Source organism: Cavia porcellus, unplaced genomic scaffold, assembly GCF_034190915.1.
Source record: "Cavia porcellus strain 051 isolate PalLab524CR breed Dunkin Hartley unplaced genomic scaffold, mCavPor4.1 scaffold_30, whole genome shotgun sequence".
Classification (NCBI taxonomy): Eukaryota; Metazoa; Chordata; class Mammalia; order Rodentia; family Caviidae; genus Cavia; species Cavia porcellus.
In genome coordinates, this window is record NW_026947513.1 from 18860346 (window position 1) to 18883999 (window position 23654).

The window sequence follows — 23654 nt, forward strand, 5'->3', positions numbered from 1 at the left end:
TTAATAGGGTAGGATTTCTTTTTCCTTTTTTTTTAGACCTATAGATTCCAAAACCCTTTATTCACATGTATAAATACATGGGAATGGAAGGAGGTTTTTAAAAGTAGTATTTTCAATTCTTTGAATTCCTTCTGAGTTAAAGACCAAAAATTGCATGGTTATTATTAGCACTCTTCAAGTATCAGGCCTTCTGTTTTGTTGAAAGAGAACTGGGGAACTACCTCACTTGCACAGAAGTTTATAACTCTTTTGTTATACCCAAGCTTTGTGATAGCTATACTGACATTTTAAATTGTTTCCTTTGGTGCTCTGAGAAATTTTTACACCTGGTGCACTGCAGCACACTGTGAACCTGTGTGGATAAAAAGTCTACCTTTCTTTTGTTGGTAGGAACAGGGATGTGTGAGAGAGAACACCCTAACATCAGATAGTTTCTTAGGAAAGAGACTTGTAAATCATTAAGGACCTGGAAATCATCTTAAAATCATATGTTCCATATATCTCAGGGTTGGGCCATTTTAAAGCTCCCCAAGTAGTTGGTCATGTTTGAGAACCCTTGTTTGAGGTTCAAAGGAGACCTCACTCCATAGAAAGAGCTTTTACCAGAGAAAAGCCTATTTTCAGTTCAATGTAAATAAGAAAGTGAGAGAGAGATTTTAAGGGCAAGGATCTTGGGAACATATGAATCTGGAGAAGTGAGTCCAGCACTCAGGATGCTTTCGTAATGGGGACATTTGCAATCTGGAAGAAATGTTGAGAGGTTGAGTTTTGCTACTCCATATCTTAGGGATAAGAGATAGAAATTTAAATTAGATGACAGGGCTAGCCCAGTTCTCTGATAAAATATATTCCCAATCTTACACGAACTCAAGGACTTAACACTATGAGCAAAGACAATCCAATTTTCACATAGCAACCCAGTTTCACAATATCCAGGGGCCTCCACAATGTCTTTCAAGGCATACTTTGAAGGACCACTCTATTATTCTACCATCTAGTGTTCCCAGATAGCTTAGTACACTAATTTTATGTGTAACCAAAACTTACTTAGGCAGGGAGATAATATCTCATGCCCAAATTATTTCTGAACTTCTAAAATATTAGATGTTTAAAATAGTCATAAAAAATGACTAGACACATGAAAAAAAAACATTGAATGAGAACCAGCAAAAATAACAGGAACAGACCCATAGAGACTCTCTACTTGCATAGACAAAAGTGATAGACTATAAAACAACCTGTTATAGTTTATGTTCGATGGCCCTCCAAGTCTCATGCAATCATGGAAGCAGCTGAATCTAGCATTCATGATTGGTTCATTGTCTGGCACTGAGATTGGTGGTGGGAGTGCTATACCTGCCCAGGAGTAGAGCCAGCATACAGTGTAACCATGGGGAGGAGGTGTGTCTTTCTCTCTTTTGCTGTTTGTGCTTGCTGTTTGCAGCTGCCGTGAACCACCGCCCCTTAGCCATGTCACTTTCCTTGGAGCCAACTGAGTATGGACCGAAATTTCCATTCTATGAGAAATAAACCTTCCCTTCCCTAACTTTGGGCATCAGGTATTTTTGTCTCAATAATGATGAGAAAAGCAACTAAGACACAACCATATTTCTATGATCAAAGAGATAGAAGAAAATTTTATAATTTTTTAAAAGATCTGTAAACTGTAAGAGTGGCACTGCAGATTTGAAAAATAACAAAATAGATATTATAAAACTGAAAAGACAATGGTCAAAATTAAGAACTCTGTGGCCAGGTTTAACAGTAAATTAGAAAAAGCTGCAAAGAATTAGTGAACAAAAAATATGTAAGAATAAAACACAGAGAGTGCAGAATGAAGAAAAAAAAATGTTATAAATAGACCCAAGATTGAGTGAAAAGTTCTAATAGATCCTCAGTTACAGTTACAAAGAGACTATCAATAAGTCTGAATAGAACAAAGTCACATCATAGTGAAATTTGACATTTTAAAAACAAAATAAGATTTTCAAAGCCAAAGGCAGTCAGCGGTCTTCATTTTAAAAAGGCCTATCAATCACAATTTCATATAGATGTTTCTAAATATCATCTCATTTTAAGAAGATATATATCTAGTCCATTATTCCCTATTACACCAAAATGTTCTTTTCCTTCAGTTCACATTCTTTAGGTATTTGATTTATAGTACTTGCTTATAGTTTTTGTCTCAGTTCAGCCCTTAAATATAATCTCCATGCAGGAAGAGGCTATGTCTCCCCTGTTTCTTACATTATTTCCGGAGAATTTTTAGTGCATGGCCTCTGAGTCAGCATGAGGGTAAGGCCAGTAAAAATCCTAGAGCAGAGATGGAAAGAAGTCCTCCCTTCTAGGGCCATTCCCCAAGGCCAACTTATACGAGAATAGAAAGCCTTAAAGATTTTAGAAAGGAAAAATTTGTATTTTTCTAAAAGACTCACTAATTTGTTTGGCAATCCCCTTCTTATCAACCACACTGGACAGTGGAAGATAACAGAACAAATCTTTCAACTAAGACAAAAGATTTTTTCACTTAAAATTCTATACCCGAGTCTATGGTTTGGGTATAGTTGGTCTCCAAGACATTCACGTTCTAGAGGCAGGTCCCATGTGGCACCGCTGGAGGGAAGGAGCCCTTCAAAGGTGAGGCCTAGTAGAAGGCAATTAGGTCAGGAGGCAGCACCCTTAGGTATAGATGAAAGCTGTATCTAGGAAGTCGGGTAGGAGTGGGCCAATTGCAGTGAGAGGCTGTTGTACAAAGAAAGCCCAGTCCCTCCCTGGACTCTCGCTTCCTTGCTCACGTGTGTGCACACATCTTATGCTCATATGCTGTCCCATTCTGCTTCTCTTCCAGAGGGCCCTCAATCGGGCAATGGTGCCATGCTGTTAGGACCTTCTAGGCCCTAAAATCATGAGCTAAATAAACCCCTTTTCTTTATAAAATTCCTAGCCTCATCTGAAAATGGACTAAGACCTAGAGCCAACATTCAGATAGAAGGGTTAAATACAGCCCTTCTTTGAACAGAAAGTTTTACAAAGTCTATTGTCCTGGCCTGTGAGTAAGTCCACAGAGACCCTAGAGAGGGAGTGGGGATGAAAAGGAATAAGAGACACAAGGACGGAGACAAGATGAAGTCCTTCCGTTCAAGTCTCATTTATTCAAGGAAGGAGAATCAAATACATAGGGTATTGGGGAGGAGGGAGTTGGGTTCTGAGACCTCAGTGGGTAACTTAGCAACAGTGGCAAGACCAAGGTTTATAGGTCAATTCAAATTTCCCACGCTTGGGCTCATAAAGTGGCCTGATTAACATAATCCCTGAATAGATCAAACAAGCTAGGTAGGCAAGGTGCTGCTTAACTACCAAACTTAACTCGTAGAGAGAGAGAAGGTGGTGCGGCCTGCAGGTTTAAGGTGGCAGCCAATTACAGGGCTTCCCATAGTTTATCATCTTTAGCTCCTTCCTCAAAGAATTACTCGATAACACTTCACAAAATTTTAAAAAAAGTGTGAGACACAAAACATTTTGAGTAGAAAGATGGGTAATACATTCTAAATGATTCTGGAACACTGTGCAAAGACTAATGAACCAACCTGGAACTGAATCATTTCCACATGGTGGAAGGCGGAGACAACTGCTAGATAAGAACTTCCCCCAGCTTCTGTCTTCTTACTTGGTAAATCTACAACCATGGTTTAATTCTAGACATGGAGACACGATGTGTTTGATATATTTATTATATTTTCTAACAAGTATTACAAGGATTGAAATAGTACACAGTGCAAATGCATGAATAAAAAATCAGAAAAATTAATCCAACAGTAGTTACATATTTGCTTTTATAAACATAACTCATAAGGAGTTTTGAAAACCCAGCATGATATACACTAAATATTTTGCCTTTGGAGAGGAGAAGGTACTGTGAGGATGAAGGAAACTCATTCTTTACTCCTCCTGTTTCTGATTTGATTTTCCCAAATAATTGTATTCACTTATTACACATATAATTTTTAAACATTAGCATTTTTATCTACTAAAAATTCTAATGGGAAGGTTTTCTTTGTCTTTTTCTCCTCTGTCCCTGTCTCTGTCTCTCGGTCTCTCTGTCTCTCCGTCTTTCTCTCTCTCTCTCCCTGACACGGATACTCTTACACTGCTGGGGTTGAGAAGAAAACCATAAATGGATAGAAATTCTTTAAAAATAAATTTGGCAATATATCATTGGTCATGTTACAGATCATGTTCTTTTACTGTAACTTCCCAGTTTAGAGCTCATCCTAGGGAAATAAGATTAATGATGAGACTAAATATTGAAACAGAGATATTTATTCCTGTAAATAAGGGTAAGGGCAAAAATTTAGAAATGCCCCAAATGTAAAGGTCCAGAAATTATAAATTAAAGCATATATATGGGATATAATATGCAATCGTGAGTCATTATACTGCAAGTAGTTTGCAGTAAATTGGGAGATATATATGTTATTTATTAAAATTACTAGTTCATATGAATTGTACAAAATAGTGAGTTTCAATGTGATATTTTCATACATGGATATAACAAGCTCTGATCATGTGTACCCTCCCTATTATCCCCTTGGAAAAAATGGAAGTACTGAATCCAAATAGCTCATGGACACAACCAGCATTTCTAAAAATGGAAGAAAGGATTTTTTTTTTTGCAAAAGTTCAGTCCATAATAAGGATGTATCAGAGAGGACCAAATTGAGCGAAGAAATGCCATCCTAAAACAGTAAAACAGGCTGGAGGGAGACATTGTGCAGAGGGGGAAGTGGTTCCTGGCTGCTCCAAACTCAGAGCCGACCGGTGTGAAGACCAGGAGGCAGCTGCAGGCAGCGTGGGCAAGTTACAACCACCTGATCCTGGTGGCCACACTGCTGGGTTCCTCCCTTTACCTATTTGTGCAGAGAAGACCATCCTGTGCAGCCGTGACCATCTTCAGCAGTGCTGAGTTTGCTACTTCTCCGTCAAGAGGAAAAATCTAGTTCCTCCTCCCTCTTTGACTGTGGATTGGCCTTGGTCACTTTCTGGAACAAAAGATTGTGAGTGTGGGGGTGTTGGCTTCTGGGATGAGGTCAGAAAGGTCTCCTGACTTCCATTTTGTCCTTTTGGAAAGTTCAGTCTTCAGAAATTTCCTCTCATGATGGTCTCTCAGAATTCAGAGGCCACATGGAAATGTCCAATCAGCATCCTCAGATGAGCCCAGCCAGGTAAGTTTCCCTGCCTGAGGCTCCAGATGAAGAGGGGCAAAGAAGACCTCCACATCCCCCTCCCACAGGACATATGAACAGAGCAATGTGGCTCTTATCTTAGTACACTGAATTGTAGGGTGGCTTTTTTCACTTCAGTAAAAATTAGAGATATGGGTTCATGTTTAATTTTCTCTTACTGTCTTCAAAATTTGTCTTCACAGTTGATCTGTCTAAATGTTTAAACTAAGATCCAAGAAAGGTGATATACTGCTTTAGGTTGATACTTCCACTAAATCTCTTTTAGGTCAAATGAATGTATCCTTTTGTTCATTTCTACGCTTATCTGAAGAAACAATTTTGATCTTATAGAATATCTCCCATTCTGCTTTGGATGATGTATCAGTGAGCTAAACATTGCTTTCCATGTTCTCCTATGCCTGGATTTCCTGCAAAGTGATGGCTTTGCCCAAAACAGAGTTGCAAATTCTTTCTGTAAAGGATCAGAGTCAATATTTTAGAATTTTTTGGCTACTTGCTCTTCCTTTAAGGCACAAAAGCAACTTCAGGGGATATGTAAATAGATAAGTATAGCTATGTGTAAATAGGTAAGTATAGCTGTGTTCAAATTGAACTTTATTTTCAAAATGGGTGACAACAAGATTTGGCCCATAGGCCACAATTTGCTGGCTGTAATCAAAGATGATCAAACATAAAGATAATCAGATAAAAAACAAGTGCACAATCCAGAAGTACCAAATATGTAAGGGAAACCAATATCATGAGACAAAAACCAAACTAGTCTTAAATCTGTAGAAACAGAATGAATGAAACAAACAGAAGAAAACTTTTGAGAGGTGTTTTTTTTTTAGAAGTGTTGTATGTTAAATGTTCTAGATAATTAACACATATCACATTCCTAAAACAAGAAAGGGCTATTACGATGACATGTATTTAGATATTTTAGAAATGAAAAATGTAACCATAAAAATAAAACTCTTAGTAGATACATTAAATAACAGACGATACAAACTAGGGAGCATGTTAGCCTGCAAAGTATACTGAGAAAGTGTTTCAGAATATGAAACTAAGGAAAACAAAAGGATTTTTCAGTGGGGCATGAAATATCAAACTCACAATCTTGGAAACAAAATAAATATTTGGGAACATAGAAGTTATGGCCAAAAATTCCAAGAGACAAGAGAAATGGATGGAAACAGCTAGGCAAAGAAATGATAATTAGACTTCCGGGAGAACATGGCAGCAGCTACAGAGGCTGCAGCTACAGAGGCTCTCTGAGAGACCCAGCTTAGAATCCAGGAATGGTGCTGAGTGAGGAATCCTAAGCAAGAGGAGATATGCCCTGCTGACCCAAGAACGAACTGGGCTGAGAGATACCAACTTGGAATGCAATCCTGGTGCTATAACAGGAACAGATAAAGCCTCAGCATGGAAGCTGGAGCCCGAGCCATTGGAAGCCCCGATTTGGGTTTCCTGCCGCTGCTGCTGTGTCTGAATCGGCTCGGCAGGGAAAGAGACATGCCAAAGCTCTGAGAACGGGAATCGGTGAACAGAGTTGAGAGCGGGACGGGCGGGGAGCTGTGCATCGACCTGTGGTGAATGAGAGAAACTGGGACTCTTCCATGGTCTAGGAGGCTCCAACAGAGGATATTCTGGGACTGGGCAGACTTGCTGGAACAGGGCACTGTAGTGACTTCAGTCACATATCCCCCTCTCAAGCAGGATTGGTGAGCAGTGCCTAGCCTACGTGACGCTGCTGGCTGAGACCCAGTAGGCTAACACAACCCAGGTCCCAACGCCTGAAGGTGCACCCTAGTGGTGAAGCCTTCGGTAAGTTGACCTGGAGGGGTGGGCCCTGCATAGGCTGCCCAGTCTGTAACTCCCTGCTGTGTTGCAGTGGGCGGGAACACCTAGCCAGTGCAATTCAATCAGACTGTGACTGACAGGGAAGGAAGCTGGGCCTCCTATATATGCTTGCATATATAAGGAACAAAGAATATGGGAAGAGGGAGCAACAAGAAAGGCTCCTCAGCCCCAATCCTGAGAATAGCAGACATGGCATCAATAGACATAAAGTGCTATCTCCAGAGCCTCATAGACAAGTTCAGGAATGAAGTTATTAATGACCTGAAGCTAGACATAAGCAGAATACTTAGAGAAATGCTAAGCACCACCCAAGAAAAAACAGATGGTGGAATGGAAGAACAGAAAAAGAGGGGAGAATTGTTTGATGGAGAAAATAGACAAAACATAGAATATGTGAAGCAGGTTCAAAGAGATTACCAGGAAACTAAAAACTCTATCAAAAACTGGCATAATAGCTTGAAAGAAACTAAGGATAGCTTATCTGAACTGGAGGGCAGATTTGTAATATGGGAGCATGAAATGAAAAACTTCTTAAGAATAACAATGAAACAAACAGCAATAATACAAAGACTAGAAGATGATAAGAGGATCTATAACTTAAGAATTAAGAACATAAAAGAAGAGGTAGGGACACAAAAAATGAACTACAAAAGCTACTCACAGAAATAATACAGGAGAATTTTCCTAATTTAGCAAAAGGTAAAGATACTCAGATGTATGAAGCATACAGTACCCCAGCCACCTACAACCCAAACAGAGCTACATCTAGGCATATAATAATCAAAATTCCAGAAATCCAATATAAGAACAGAATATTAAAAGCCATCAGAGACAAGAAACAGATCACTTACAAGGGAACACCCATCAGAATTACAGCAGACTTCTCAACACAAACCATCAAATCACAAAGAGCACGGGGGGAAATAATTCAAGCTTTGAAAGATAATAATCTCCAGCCAAGATTGATATATCCTGCACAACTATCCCTGGAAATTGATGGAAAAACACGGTGCTTCCAGGATAAAGAGGAACTAGGGGAATATGCAACCACCAATTCAACTCTACAGAGAATACTGCAGGATATTCTAAAAAAGAAAAATACGAAGAATCCAGAAATAGTGGCAGAGAGGCCACAATGAATGGAGCAGAAAACAAAATGAAGAAGACAAGCTGACAACTAATGACAGGAAAAGAGCTCAACAGAAATGAGGCAGAGAAGATTGGATGATAGGAACAGCTATTTTGGAGAAAACAACGTCATAATAGGTAATGCTGATTTAGTATCATCTTGTTTTGAAGTCTCATCAAGCTTTTGTTCTTCTGTCTCCATTGGTCTTAACATGTTATATCTTATTGGATTTTATTATATGTGATAGTATAAACAAAAACTTTTATAGACAAGGAGATTACACAGAAACCATTGTTCATTTTCTGTTAGTTGATTCTAAATACCCTGTAATACTGTCATTCTCTTGAATGGTTTTACATTGTTTTGAGATATTTGATGCTACAGTATACGAAGTTATACTCAAAGATTTCAAGGAAAGAGACAATATGGTAACTACTTTTATGTCGGGATTATCTTGTGGTGAAACACTATTTTGCTTAAATGGTTATGTTTTGATCTGTGCTATTATGTTGTTATGCCCTCTTTTATCTCAATCTCCATTTTATTATTTACTTTTTTATTTTTATCCTTTTAATTAAGGGAAAAATACATTAAAAATTGCAGGATATATTATAGTAACCCACTTTGATTTACTATTATCTTGATTTAAAGCCCTGTATTGCTCTCACCATCTTGTTTTGACTGATGTTCTTCTATTCTGTTTTGCTTGATAGTACCAGGTTCGAAAGTTTAGGCAACAGCTGTGAAGATAGTGGGATTCATTATGACGCCCATTCAGGTTGACTATTATCTACTTTTGAAGACCTGTAATGTCTCCAATGTTTTGGTTTTGTTGGTTTCGTTCTTTACTGTTTTGTTCAATTATATTATAACTGATGATATAGGCAATTCCATTTGAGATAGTGGGAGGCATTATGGTAACCACTGTTGATCACCTTGTATTATGTTTTTACATTATCTATTATGTTCACCCTTTTGATTTGACTGACTCTGTTCTGTTATGTCACATTTGGTTTTACTCTCTTCAAAAAAAAGTAATAAGAACTGTGGGAGCAATAAAACCCAAAATGTGTAATAGTCATTGTACAAAAGAGAGGAAAAGAAAGTGCTCTAAACGATATAACTGCATGTATATTTAAGTGTATAAGATAGACAATGATATTACTGAGTTTTGTTGGATCATTGAACAGAACTGTTTGCAGTCTCACTGTTTGAATGTCCACTTTATAAGCTTTAATTTTGTAACTTGAACAAATATTTCTAAGATGACAATATGTAATTCATTAACTAGTGATTTCCTACTGTTTTTTTTTCTGAAATTCTGTATAACTTGTACCCTTTTTCGGCTTTCTTTTCTTTTTCTCCTTAAATAAAATTTTAAAAAAAAGAAATGATAATTAAAAAATATTTTTCTTGAGTTTTTTTTAAGCATGATTCTTTAAATAAGAATGGTCCACTGGTTCACAACCAAGGATGCATGGGGAAGGGGAAGGTTACCCATGCATAGATGTATGGTGATAAAATTTCAGAATTTTTGGTATAAAGATTTCTAAAATCTCCACACATATATCCAGAGTCTACAGGTGAATCTAATTTGCAAATAAAATTGGCAGTTGCTGTTTTCTGTAGCAATAATCTGGGACTCAGAACCAACTCACCTGTTCTTAGTTTAGTTAAATGCATCTTTAAGGTTCCAGGTCCGCCTTCCCTTGCAGAGCCCCTATTTGATGGCTTCATTGTTAACCTCACTCCCCTCCACCACCGAATAGGCACCTTTGATCCTGTGCCCTGACCAGGCTTCTGTTGACCCATGCACTTCCCATGCACCTGCTGACTTTAGCATTTTTAAACTCCAAGGTGCTGCTTTTGGGGCCAGCTAAGTCCTGTGTTCAGTCCCTGGTCCCTGACTGCTCCTGTCCCTGTCATTGTCTCAAGATATGGGGTCTTCCATGACTCACTGATTTACTTAATAAACACGTAAAGAGTTCAGGATGTGCTAGGTCCCAGGAAAACAGAGCTGCCTTCAGTCTGATGCTTGCTGAACAGGGATTCTACCTGGAGGCAGATCTGAAGGGAAAGAAGTGGACCACTGTGACAAGGGCAATCACACGGATTTCTCCAAAGACAGTCCAAGGGCCACCAGCTCAGACTTTGACAAAGTTCTAAAAAATTTCAGATTCCCAGCTGCAGCTACCCCTGGGAGGATGTGGCTCAGGGATCTGGCATTTTAAACAAGTTTATGATAAAAAAAAATGTGATAACCATTGACTTAAAGAGCTGTTTCCCAGGTCTCTGGTTCGTTTTAGAAGGAATAGGAGCAGTGTGGGAAAGGGTGGTGACAGAGGAGCTGGCCTGATGGCCCTCAGGAGCCAGATCCCACAGCACCTGCCCTGGAAGGAGGTTGGGCTCTGCAGGATGAGCTGTAGGGAGTCAATGAGAATCTTTAGGGTAGGGGAGGACACATAGGCACAATGGAATAATTTTAAAGGACAACTCCTACAGCTGGTTGGAAGTAGTGGATTGGGGACAAGGTTGCAGATAGAGAAAGTAACCCAAGTCATCAGTGATATAGGACTAACCTAACTCAGTAGCAAGACAGAGAAGGGGAGAGAAGAAGTCTGGTAGGAAGGCAGAATCAACAGGCATGAGCGGGGAGGTCAAAACTGGCCTTACAACTCTGTTCCCGAACCCTGTAGGTGATGGGGATTGAGCTCTCAGTCCACTGTCTGCCTTCTTCCCTGACAGCAAAGCCAGCCTCAGCTCTATCCAAAAGACATACAGATAGCATACTTCTGTTGTACTGTTAGACCTTTTCTAAAAACCCTGGATAAATCAGTTACCCTTAATATTTTGTTATTATAAGATAGCATTTTGTAACTGATTTTAAAAATCTAAATCTAAATATGAGTACGTATTTCTTCTGCCGTTTCCCCAGAGGTTCCTACTTGGATAGCCCTTTGAAGAATTGGTACCCAATGCCTATGCCATTCTCCAAGTTCCAAATCACCTCACAGCAGCCAGCAAAAGAAGATGCAAGATCAGAAGTGAATAGAGGGTCCCTTCTGGACAAACCTCAACTTTCACTCAGTTACAGGAATGTCATACACCCACTTTCACGGGTGGCTCTAGATGACCATAAAAACCACACACTTTACAACTGAGTGATGGGTGATCACACAAAGGGTTACTTAGTCTGTTTCTAGTTGTCTGAGGGCTTTAAGGTGAGGCCTCTCAAGCTTACATAGTCACCTGGACTTCAAAAGTAAATCACTTAGAGCTGTACAGAGTGAAATAATGGTAACTGCTGATTCATCTTGATGAACACTCACAATCCAACAATAAAGTAGGTATGACTGAACTGAACTGCATGCTTGATAAAATAAATGCTTTTATCTATAGGTGAGATGCAGAACTGCATTAACAATGAAATAGATTAATGTGAAATAATGGGAAGATTCTAATAACTGCTTACAATTTACAAAGCACTTTCTCATTTGATCTTCAAAACAAATTCAAAGGTAAGTTGTCTTGTATTCTCATTTTACAGATGAATAAACTGAGAACCAGAGATTAACTCAGCGACCCAAGAACACACAGCCAATACCATAAAATTGCTGTGATGCAAGTAACAGAAAGTCCAAACCAAATCATGCTAAGCAGTAAAGGGACAGTATAAGCTCATGTAACAGAGAAAGTCCACTGTCGGGATTTAGGTACAGTTGGATCAGAAAACTCGATCTCTTTTACTTTGGTTGTATTGGATTTGCCTTTCTTTATGTACCAACCTCGTTCTCTAGCTTTATTCTCTTTATTCTCCAGTTTTATTATCCAGAAGGAGAAAGGGATTTTCTTCCTGAAGTCATCAAACAAGAGTCATAGGCTTCACTTTTAGTGCACTGGTGGCCAGAGGGCTGCTACATGCTGATTGGCTCAGGGTGGGGTATACGGCCATGCAGTGGTCAGTAAACACCCCAGTGAAGGCCACAGCCCAGTTCTTCCAGGGCGGGGGTGGGGGTGGAGAGTGGATGCTGCAGAGCCAACCACATCTACCATAAGTCGGCACTTTTAGTTCAAGTCTTACGACCTTAAATGCTACTGGAGGCTTTTGTTTTATTTTACCCCTATATGTCACATTTTCTTGTTCTTCACTTCTGGAGTTTATGAGCCAGAGTAAAACTGTATCTGTTTCCAAAGCATCTAAACAAGCCTAAGATCACCAGAAGTCTTTCCCACCCCTGTGCACCAAGACTTTGCTTCTTCAGTTACTATGTTAACTCAGGTCCCTCTACATCTCTCGTCCTCTTCATCTTTCAAATGAATTTCTGTCTCGTGTCAGAGCCCAACAACTGGGAAGACAAAAACCACTCTGAATCTTTAAAACAGAGGAAATTAATGCAATGAGATGAAAGAAGCACAGAAGTCAAACAAGGGATGATGAGGCAATCCTGACAGTGGTGGCAGGAAGTTGCTGCTACTCCTAGGCTGGAGGGTTGAGACGAGAAGGCAGTGCTACCAGAGCCCAGGGACTGGGCTTGCCCAGAGGAAGCTGGAACCATGACAGTTTTCTGGTGAGAACAGAGCTGTAAAGAGAGATGGCAGCTGCCGAGGGGACTAACCAGTGAGGGAGACAGAAAATGCCCTGACCTCTCTCTTCCAGCTGCCTCCTTTGGCCAAATCCAGCTGGAAGCCAGTGATGTGGGGGTCTAAGGACTGCACAGAGCCAGAGCTGGGGAGGAAGGCTGAGGAGCTCAGGCCCAGCAGTCCTAGAGTAAGCCTATCACCATGACAAATGTCATAGATGCTCACCATGAAAATTCTAGAAAATACATATATGCAAACAGGAAAAGGTAAAAATTATCATGCTATTAGTTTAAGAGTAGGATTAAGTCACCCCATCCTAGGGGACTGCTGGAGGGCTACCTATTCTCATCAGTCATAGAACAGTTATGTTTTGATTCTTTCCCTATCAATAGGCCAAGCACTCTGGCAGTTTAACAAATTTGGGGTTTTTTTAATTTGCTCTTTGTGTGTCCTACTCCTATTAAACCTAGGGCCTCATTCATGTATGCTGAGCAATCTATGAGGTTTTTTTTATATATGTATCCAAAGAAATTTAGTTTCTCCTATCAAGTCAAAGGTATACACACACACACACACACACACACACACACACAAAGATTTTAGAAAGCATATGATAGATCAGGTCTTTTCTGTCTGCCCAGGCTACTAGGAGACTTACAGAAATTTCTCATACTCAAGACCAACCACTTTTGATCCTTGGCCTCTTCCTTCTCCATGTTTCAAATTGTATTGTATTACATTAGCTCTATGTCATAATGTAGGTGTGTGTATGAAAAAGATGGGGATAAATACGAGCATACAGGTCAGAGGACCTGGAGTTATTTCCCTAGAAGCTTGTAGGGTATCTCATGTCCTGTCCAACATTGTCCTCTCTAAGACAGCCAGCCAGCCATGGCGGGGGCGGGGAAGGGTCATCTGCCATAATGGAACAGACTCTATCACCCTCTTCAACAGCAAATGGCCACCCTGCACTCATCTATGTCATGCGGCATCACCGAGGGAGACCACGTCCATTGTGCAAATCACGAACATTGCCTCTAACTCAGGAAATTGGGAATCATGCCTGTGTGTTGAAATACACCCTGGATCAGTAATTTTTCAGCTAAGACTGTTCTATTGGGCATCTTGACAACAGAAACAGGTGAAGTACCTGTGGGGTTATAGTTAGATTTTTAATTAGATTGGGCATTTTATTAAGTTGGGTAAAGTTTTGCAGGTCAAAGCATTGCCCCCTCAAGCAAGCACCTCTCTGTCTTGCCTGGCTTCCCTGATTCACAAGTTAGTTCCTCATGAAATGTTTTTCTTATACTTTGTTTATTTGAAATTGCTATGATAGTCTGGGCAAGAGGCCCAGTTTAATATAAGTTTTACTGTTGCTACTGCATCCCCAATTCTATCAGGACGGTTATTATCGTTGTTGTCTAAAACACCTTACCACGGCAATTACCACGGCCAGGTGTGCTCCCATACACACCCCACCCATCCTCCCACCCCGCCCCATCCACCCACCCCACCCTTTCTACTTCAGAGTTCAGAGATGAAGTCAGAGCTCACTACCGTGCCGCGAGATCGCATGAATTCGTGACTCGATAGCAAAGCAAAATAGATATTCAGTAACTAGCTCAATAATGTGATTAAGACAGGTTAAATAGTTCAAATTATTTAAGCCCTAAAGTATCTTATAAGTTGAGAGAATTTGAAAAATTCCCCCATTGCTTCTGAGTTCTAAAAACATGCATATGTTGCTATTACAGCATATTTGCCTCCCTAATTATATTTTACATAATCTGATGCCTTTGGATTAGTTTGGAGCAAAGATCTGCCAAAAGATAACCTGGTAGGCTGGAGAGAAGAACTGACCACAGGATACCAGCTAGAGTTAAGCATTGGATGGGGGCTGAGGATACAGCTCAGCGGCACAAACACCAGCCTGGCAAGGGCGAAGTTGTGAGTTTAATCCCCAGTTCAAAAAATAAATAAATAAATAAATAAAAGAAGAAGAAAAATTAAGTATTGGTGACAATAGTATAGATTCAGCAATAAAAAAAAGGCAGGACCTTTTGCAGCAATTGGTCTGAAAAACTGATGTGTCCATGTGTATGTGTGTGTGTGTACAAGTGTGCACGTATGTGGTCTCTTGCAAGTTTTACAGAGAAATACTTTAGAGCAGCATTGCTGAGAGTCAGACCTTTAGCATTATTTTCAAGCACAGGTGTAGAAGGCAAGGCATTGCAATAATAATCTGCTTCAGGGTGTGGACATTAGCCAGCAGACGTGCACTTCTGGATTCTTGCCAAGACCCGAGGTAGAGCCTGGGCCTGGACTTGTCCACAAGGTTCATGTCTTCAGCAGATAGAGTCTTGATGCAGAATTGGATCCCATGAACAATGAGACTTACTGGAAAAACAAATAAAATGCTTTAAATGTTCAAATTCATTCCCAAGTATTCATTTTCCAAATATTTAGAGCCTGAGCCAACTGGGCCAACAGTGCAAGTTTCCTGTGCATGTTGGACAGTTTCAACTATCTCCTTAAGATCAGCAAATATATCACAACTTAAAATATTATCCTCTCAGAGCCAAAGTAAATTCCCAAGGTACTGCTCCAGGAAATCAACTAGGTGTCTTCATCCAAAATCCACCTTTATAATGTCTGTAGGAGCAGATTAATTTTAGTAGATCTAGTAAATTTTTCCAAAGGTCTCCATGAGACCACAGTCTGTAGCCGCTATGAGTATGCAGTGTACACCTGAGTGGAAATGATGATTGGAGAGTAGAGATGGATGGGAGAAAGAAAGAGAGAGAGTAGAGCTACAGAAAGAGCAAAATCCAGCCTAGAAAATACTGGTAGCCATAGACAGCTTTGACGTCTGAACCAAATGTTAAGGGCTAAAAATTTGGGTAAACCAAGAGTGTTTAGTTTGGTGTTTTGACTTTTTAAGAGACAAGAAGTCCAGAGGGCTGACTATCTTTTTGCATTTAAATTTCTCTAAATTCAGTAATCCAATAATCATATAATTTATTCTCTTTTTCTAGGCATAGCCATACCAAAACTTCCTTTTTTCCATTTTTTTTCTAAGCCTCCACATTGAAGAAATTGAGAGAATGAAAAAACCACGGTACTACAGGGAATGTGTCAACTTCCGGAGTTTAATGATCTTATCTTTTTATTTTAATTTATTAGTGCATGTGTGTAATACATAGTGTTTACATTCCCCGTGAGAAGTTGGCCCATGTACGTAACACTTCAGTTCTTGTTCAATCCTTTTTCCTTCCCTCCATGCCCTCTCTACCAGGTTCTTGATTCTCTTTCCTCTTTTTTTGTGCATTTCATAATAGTTGAATCTTAGAAGTGGGTCACACATAATGGAGTACCACTGTGCCATAGAATAAAATAAACTGTCTTTTATATGGAAAAGGTTGAACCTTGAGACAGTAATGTTAAGTGAAATACATCAGAAACATATGCTTAAATATCACATGGTTTCTTTTATATGAGAACCCCAAAATACTAATAAAGAACAAAATAAAAGATAATAATAGGAAGGGAATTCTCAAAGGGGAAGGGATCAAGAAATGCAGGGAAAGGGAAGACAGGAAGGGAAAAGCAATGATGAAAAGAAATTGGGATGCATTATAAATATGTACCAACTCCACTCAAGGAGCATAAACACTGTGTGCAGAAATCACATCTTTGTCTAAGATATTCTACAATATAAAATATCAGTGCTTTGTTTAGTCTTCCCCCTTGGTCCAGGTAGAACAGTGAAATTGAGCTTTACATGCATTTAATATTTGTAGGACAAATTGCAAGAGTGAGAACAAAAGAAAAATGAATTTTAAAACTTGCTCTTAAAAACTACCTGCCCCAGGATTAAGATGAGCAATGAATTTGTTCTGCCCATTCTTTCTCCATGTCTACAGATCGCTCACTGTGCTGCCTTTGGCTTAAAATAAAAATTTCTCATACACTGCACTCGACTCTGAAGTTCAAGTTAACTGCTTCACTGGTGACAAGCAAGAAAAGCAAGCACACTCCAGTGAGAAAGGGCTGAGCAACAGTAGACGCCTCCCTAGGAGAGTTTCAAGGGAAGCTTCGTTTTCTGTGATCTCCATCTCAGGTCTGACTTTAGAATGTGGCCCTCCCATCAGACACAAGTCTGCTGACTGTTCCTCCCAAGGAAGAAAGAAAAATACAAAAGAAGTAGACTCATTTTTCTGGCATTTCTGAACTTACGCCAGAGCTAGAAACTTACTTTCTTCAACTCCTTGCTCAACTGCAAAGTACACGGCAGTCATCTTTTTCTCAGCTTAAAGTGATCTAAAAAGAAAAGATTTGGAGACAGAGAACCATTTATTCATTCATCAAAGACTCTCAGAGGGCCAATGGTACATCAAGCACAGGACTCAGCGTTATGTTTGTACTGAATGAAAAAAGGGAATTAGAAGGCCTAGGTTTATACCAGCTTAAACATGGCATGATTTCTCTTATATGAGAAACTCAGTCTATAAATAAAAGGCAAAAAATAAGAAAAAAAGAGAGATAACAGTTATTGTAACCCAAATAGGACAATGTACTTAAAAGTGTACCCTACTTTAGTATAATTGTCTTAGGTGTTTTATAGGGGATTTTTGCCTGTTAGTTTGGCTATTAATCTGTATGCATGATGAGTCACTTTATAAGGATTAATAAAATAAATAGATACATGAGTCCAATGCTGGCAAGAAAAAAGAGAGAGAGGATGGAGAGGAAGAAGGAAAAAAAGATTGAAATATGTTACATACTTGTACCAATTCTCCACAAAGAGTACAATCATTATGTAACAGGAACACATACTAACCAAAATAAACTTTTTTAAAAAGGCCTACTCTTGACTCAGTTGTATTTAATTTGCTGTGTGACACCAGCAGAATTGTTGAGCCAATTTTTGCCTGACCAAAAAAAAAAAAAAAAAAAAAAAAAGAAAGAAAAAGAAAAAAGAAAAGTGGAAAGGTTGTATCACAATAAATTCTGAACTTTTTCCTTATTATAAAATTCTATGAAATTAACTTACAAATATTGACTAAAAATTTTAACTAGGGCTAGGTGTGGTGGTGCTTATCTTTAATCCCAGCACTCAGGAGGCTGAGGCAAAAGAATTGCTGCAATATTGAGGCTGGCCTGGGGTATACAGTGAGTTCAAGGATAGCCTGAGCTACATAGTAAGACCCAGTCTCTAAATAAATAAATATTTTTTAAAAACTAAGTATAACAAATATTCCTAGAGCAAATTTATTCCTAACAAGTATTTTGCCCTAAACAGCTCCGGCCTGTAGGTTAGCTCTTCTTCGGTGTACCCAATTTGCCCAACTTCTCTCTCCACGACCCACACTCCCATCAGCTCCTTCTCTCCTATTTTTGGAACTTGCAGCAAACACAGATAAAATGAAGAATTTCTCCCTGAATGTGTTTCCTGTCACAGTTGCTGTTGCTCAGCACCACTGAGGGTGATTCAGCCTTCGGTGTTTTGATTAAAAGTAATGATAGCCATGTTGTAGATAAAAGATATGGAATCAGATCTCTTGTATGATTAATCATACTTTCGGATTGTGTAAATGCTTCATTTTCAATGACTGCATCATTTGTAATGTGGGTTTTGTGTTCTGTCATCAGGCATGTGAACGTGTTCGCACATAAGGTATTGAACTTGACATAAGGTTCAAATACCAGCTGTCTTTTCTCAGTCTAACCTAAATAGAGCAATATAACACTTGGTCACTCTGGAAGGGCTGAATTCTTCTATAAAATGCTTGAAAGTTTTTGAAATTATATCAGGCAAAACCAATCAAATTGTACCTTATGCAACACTTTAGTCATTCTATTTAGTCAACACATATATACTGGAAGAAGACCTGTTCCATCAACAGTTATGCTTAACTCATGGTCCCCATTCTTTCCTGTGAGAGACTAAGACAAGAAGACTAAGCAAAATGTACAGCTTCCTGAAAAAAGGGAGATATAGTGGAAAGCCACAATGTCTGAACTTCCATCCCACTTTTGTACATTACTAAATATTTGATCCCAGAGAAGATAATTTGCCACTTTGAGCTTTATATTCTCTACAAGGACATCAATAACTCCTACTCTGCATTCTTCACCAAATCTTTGTGAGGAGAAACTGACAATGTATAAGAAAAGAAGGAATTATTACCCATATATAATGCTAATTACCAACTGTCACATATATTCACTCATTTGCTTCTCATAATAACCCTGTGTTACAAGAAACCTGTCATTGAAAGTTTAGATTTGTTAATAAAACATGGAACTGGTATTTAAACTGAAGCAGACACTATGCCCTTACCCTCATATGATAAAAATTACACAAAGGTAATCCAAAGTATTTTAATGCATGGAGGAGAGACTTTATTCACCCTCCCCCACTTTTAATGGGAATCTGGAAAAGATAAAAAGTGCCCAAAATATTTTTAGTGCACATCATATAATTAAGATGACTTGGCTCGGTTAATAACATTAAAATGCTTCACATTTTGTGTTTTTTCCTCACACAGTTGATACTTTTGAGCCACTGGGCTAAAACATACCATGCATTTATGCAACAATTTCACATTTCTGTCCTAAATTTGTATGTCAGTGAATTAAAATATTTTTTAATATCACGGCACTACAAAGTGCTGGACACCAGGGAATCCAGTACTCCTGCTTTTCTGCTTCTAGGGGGAAGCAGAAACTAGAAAACCAAAGACACTCACAATCTTCCGGCAAACAAAGGCAGTCATTATATCTTCTGTACTTAGGAGCTTTTGCTCTGCCAGGCAGATACAGAGAGCACTCATCTCCTTCCAGCTCCCAAATCCCTTGACTTCCTCTTTCTCCTTCTCTCTGTCCAGGGTCTTTTGAGGCAGATGACCAATAAGCCCCTTGTTTCAAATCTCTGCAGCAACAAGCAGAAGCTACTCTCAGTATCAACTGAACCATAAGTCCTTTGAGGATGCAGGAAAACATCCACCAATCTCAACATCAAAATGCAAGAAAAGGAGGTGCCACCCACCACTGCCTTTTTTCATAAAAATGACAGGAGCTCTGGGGACAAGACACAGTTTGAACTTCAGATAGATAGATATGAAAATATACATATATAATGCAATATATATTGTGTGTATGTATAAATGTATACAGCACAACATATATTGCATTATATATTATATATGGGTTTTTTTTACCACTATAAATGTGTGCCAGGGCTAGACACCTTATTTGCTCAAACTTCATGCTCAACTGCAAAGTACATGGCTTTGGATATGTACATAACCAGAATGTCGAGAAAAGTACTCTCAACTCAGTTTTATCTTTAAAAATGTTCATATTGCATAGTAAAATTCATTATCAGAAGTCATATTCTACCTTTGAACCTCTTCGCAATTCTATTGTCTACTTTAGATGGAGCTAGGGATAGGATCTGAGCCCAGACTCAACAGATGCCAAAACTCTTACCCCTTCCTTGAAATAGACTGCCCTGCATGCATTCCAGAGATCAGAGAGTTATGGTTATATTTTCTTAACTATATTATTCAATTTCACAAAAGCATATAATTTGGCATTATTGGGAAACAAAGTCAAAAAAGATCAAATGGGAATAAGAACATTAATTTTTGGAATTTTTAATGTTTTAATCATTGAAAGCAACATATCCACTTCAAGTACCAAGAGAAAACACTGCCCTTTGATCTTATGAATCCTGTAATATCTCTGTGGTTCCAGCTGCTAGAATGGAGCAACTAGCTAAACCAAGAGAAGGCTACCAACAGACAACCAGATCAATATAGAAGAGTAACTTGAAAATCAAATAATAGAAGATTGGAAAAGCAGAGTAGCCATCTCTTTTTAAGATGTCAGCACATGTCCCAAGTAGTGTCCTCCAACCTATCATTGACCTGCATAGTCCAACAAACTAGGACTGCCCAAGGGCGTAGGACTTTGTTACCGCTCTTTCAACCTCCTCCCTTCTTGCACTACTGGCACAATAGAATTATTCAGTCCCAATGACAAGAGCTTAGACTTGATCCCTCTGGACTGACTCTAGCCCTTTCTAACAACCCTAGCATTAGGGCTCCTTCGTTAGCTATATGGTTGCTTTCCAGAGACAGTCTTTCCAATAAGTCAGTAGGAACTGGATCGTCACTGCCAGTGACACCCCAGAAGGAGCTCTGCTAGACCAGCATTCTGTTCCAAGGGTGAAGAGGTCTTGATTGTGAGACAGGACAAAGCTCTACAGTCATGTCTTTCCTCAACTGGGAGGAATGACCCTCAACAAATTCCATCCAGAAAAAGTGAAGGCTACTTTAAAAGCACTTAGTATCATCTAACAGGTCCAACTGAAGTTGGGAGTGGTTAATACCCATGAGTAGACCATCTGTCATTGGGAGAGCAATAAGATGTCAGTATTGGGTCAACTGGCCCGAAGCACACAAGTCAATTAAGCAGCTCAAAGAAGGTGACATGAGGCATGAGTGATGCTCAAAGAAGTTGACACACCTAGGGTGGCCAGAAACAAAACAAGAGTTGTTAACTCCTTGGATAACATCTTCCACTCCTAAGATACATGGAAATTACCATGGAAAAAGAGTAATAAACCACTAAACTAAAATATGATCTGGTACAGAATGGAAATATCCACAATAAGGAAAGAACTTCAAGCCACTTTGATCTATGCTTTGGTTCAAGGTCTCATTAAAATCAAGCAGTTTATGTTTGGACCAATAACTAGAGCTCATAAAAGTTTATCCTCAGACTGAGACTCTTTGAATGGGTAGGACATTGGTCATTTATGGTGTTTGATGACTATGAATGCCAACAAGACTATCATGCAGTGCAGAAAGCTTCTTTACCCTAGATGACAGGGCCTGGGGTGCTTCGGACAGTAAACAGGCATAGAAGCAGTCCTAAGCCATGGCAGTAAAACTTCCATTGACAGATCCACGGGGAGCATCTACTGTGTGTCAGAGAGAGCTAGGCAGGAGGGACACACAGAAGAATGAGATATAGGCCCTGCCCTGGAGGCTCTAGACATGGCAGAAGGCAATCAAGCACCCTGGCAAGCAATAGGTCTGACTGTTTCAGTGGCTAAGCGGAAGAACAGCTGCTTCCCCAAGGAAGGATTCTAAAGGCTTTAGTAAAGAGAAGTAACTGGACTCTGGCAAAGCAATGAAAACACCAAGAACTAAAAAGAGGTCTATTCTAAGCACCAAATAGACACTAAGCAAGACGCAGAAATCTGAACTAAGGAGTGGATGCAGGTGGAGAAAGCCCTGGAATTCTGGCCTGGAAGGTATGTGAGGCCTGAAGCTGGAAACATGGATAAGGATAGACAGGTGCCCAGAGATCTGGAAATACTTGTTTCATATGCACATGACCTTGACCAGGCCGTGGGGCTGTAAAATGTTTGTTTTTTGATCTTAGGATTTTGTTTTGTTTGTTTTTTGCAGTACTGGGGACTACACCTAAAGCCTTCACATTAAGCTACATCCATGGCCCTATTTTTATTTTTTTGAGACAAAGTCTCCCTAAGCTGTCTAGGCTAGGCTTGAACCTATGATCCTCTAGGCCTCAGCTTCCCAGAATGCTGGGATTATAGATATATGCCACTGCACCCAGCGGCTCTAGTGTTTATTTTTACAGCATTTGTATATAAACATTTTTTCAAGTAATTCTTCTGTAGAACTAAATGCATATAACAAAAAGAAGCAGTGTTTTATCAGTACAAACCACTTCTGTAATCTTAGCCTTCTTGCACTGGCTTGCCCTTAAATTAACCGATGACACCAAGCATTTGCACATTTATCAAGTTTCTTTTCAGGGGTGGGGTTTACAAGTGACAGAAAACCCAACTAAAACTGATCCAGGCCAGGAAAAAGGAAAAAGGAAGAGAAAGATTTATGACTCATATAAATTCAGAGAGGGTTCTGGGACTCAGGCATCAGTGGATTGAGAGGCTCAAAGGATATCACCAAACTTTCCATCCATTTTTTAGTGTCTAAGGTATCTGCCTCCTGTCCAAGGCAGTCCCCAGGGGCTCTGTGCTTATCACATCCTTAAAAGCTTCTCCTTCCTAACAAAACCAAGTACAGCCCCAGAACTAAGCCTGGCTCACTCTTCAGTCTCTGACCCTGTCACTATGCCTGTGACAGTGGCATATACTAAATGCTTATAGTGGGTCCCACAGCACCCTGAGTCCCCATGGGGTACAGGATGGTGTACTATAGGATAAACGAGTTGTTATTACCATAAGGAAAATGACAGGTAATGTCAACACAAAATTTTGACTAATAAAAAATTTTAAAATTGGGGGTAAAGGAGGATTATTGTAGGTGTATATTGATTTTAATGTCTCATTTGCTTCTGTACTTAATTTAATTTTACTTGTACAATATTGAGAAAATTCTAACTCATACAAATAGTAACTGTAAACAGCACACATATAAAAATACATCTAGAACACAGACTCCTCTTCAATAACACTTGTGGCCACAATTTGAAAGTAGGCTGCTAGTTTGAATAATAGGAAAAGTTGTTTCAGAGTTTAAACGTGTAAACCATGAACAGACTAGTCTGTTTATTTAAATATTCACTAGGAAGATGATTTTTAAATATACTTGCCATTGAGAAGAGAAATTTGGCAATGTCAATTCTTATAAAACTTAGACATCTCAGTAACCATCATTGCAAGTCTTGAAAAAGTAAAATTAGGGTTTCACTTTGGGTCAACATTTCAAATTACAGTATTTGCTGACATGTTATCTGCAAGTTATAAGCACAGTGATATCACAAATCATCATTGCCAGACTGAACTCATTCAG

General features: G+C 39.2%; 1 protein-coding gene across 2 annotated transcripts in view; it reads right to left on the reverse strand.

Annotated features, from left to right (window-relative positions):
• Positions 1-3713: 3713 nt before the first annotated feature.
• LOC106028065 (putative uncharacterized protein FLJ13197) overlaps positions 3714-23654 on the reverse strand; it is a 98856-nt gene continuing 78915 nt past the window's right edge. The window contains exons 4-6 of one of the 2 annotated variants that reach the window (XR_010044656.1): positions 17054-17118; positions 14987-15195; positions 3714-5694 (exon numbers count right to left, since the gene is read on the reverse strand). Coding sequence is in view for 1 of the 2 variants with exons in the window: in XM_063240484.1 (XP_063096554.1) it covers positions 17109-17118 (10 nt within the window). In the remaining variant the exon portion in view is untranslated. Of the gene's footprint in view, positions 5695-14311; positions 15196-17053; positions 17119-23654 lie in introns of those variants that run through there. The other variant, XM_063240484.1, reaches the window with a different exon arrangement.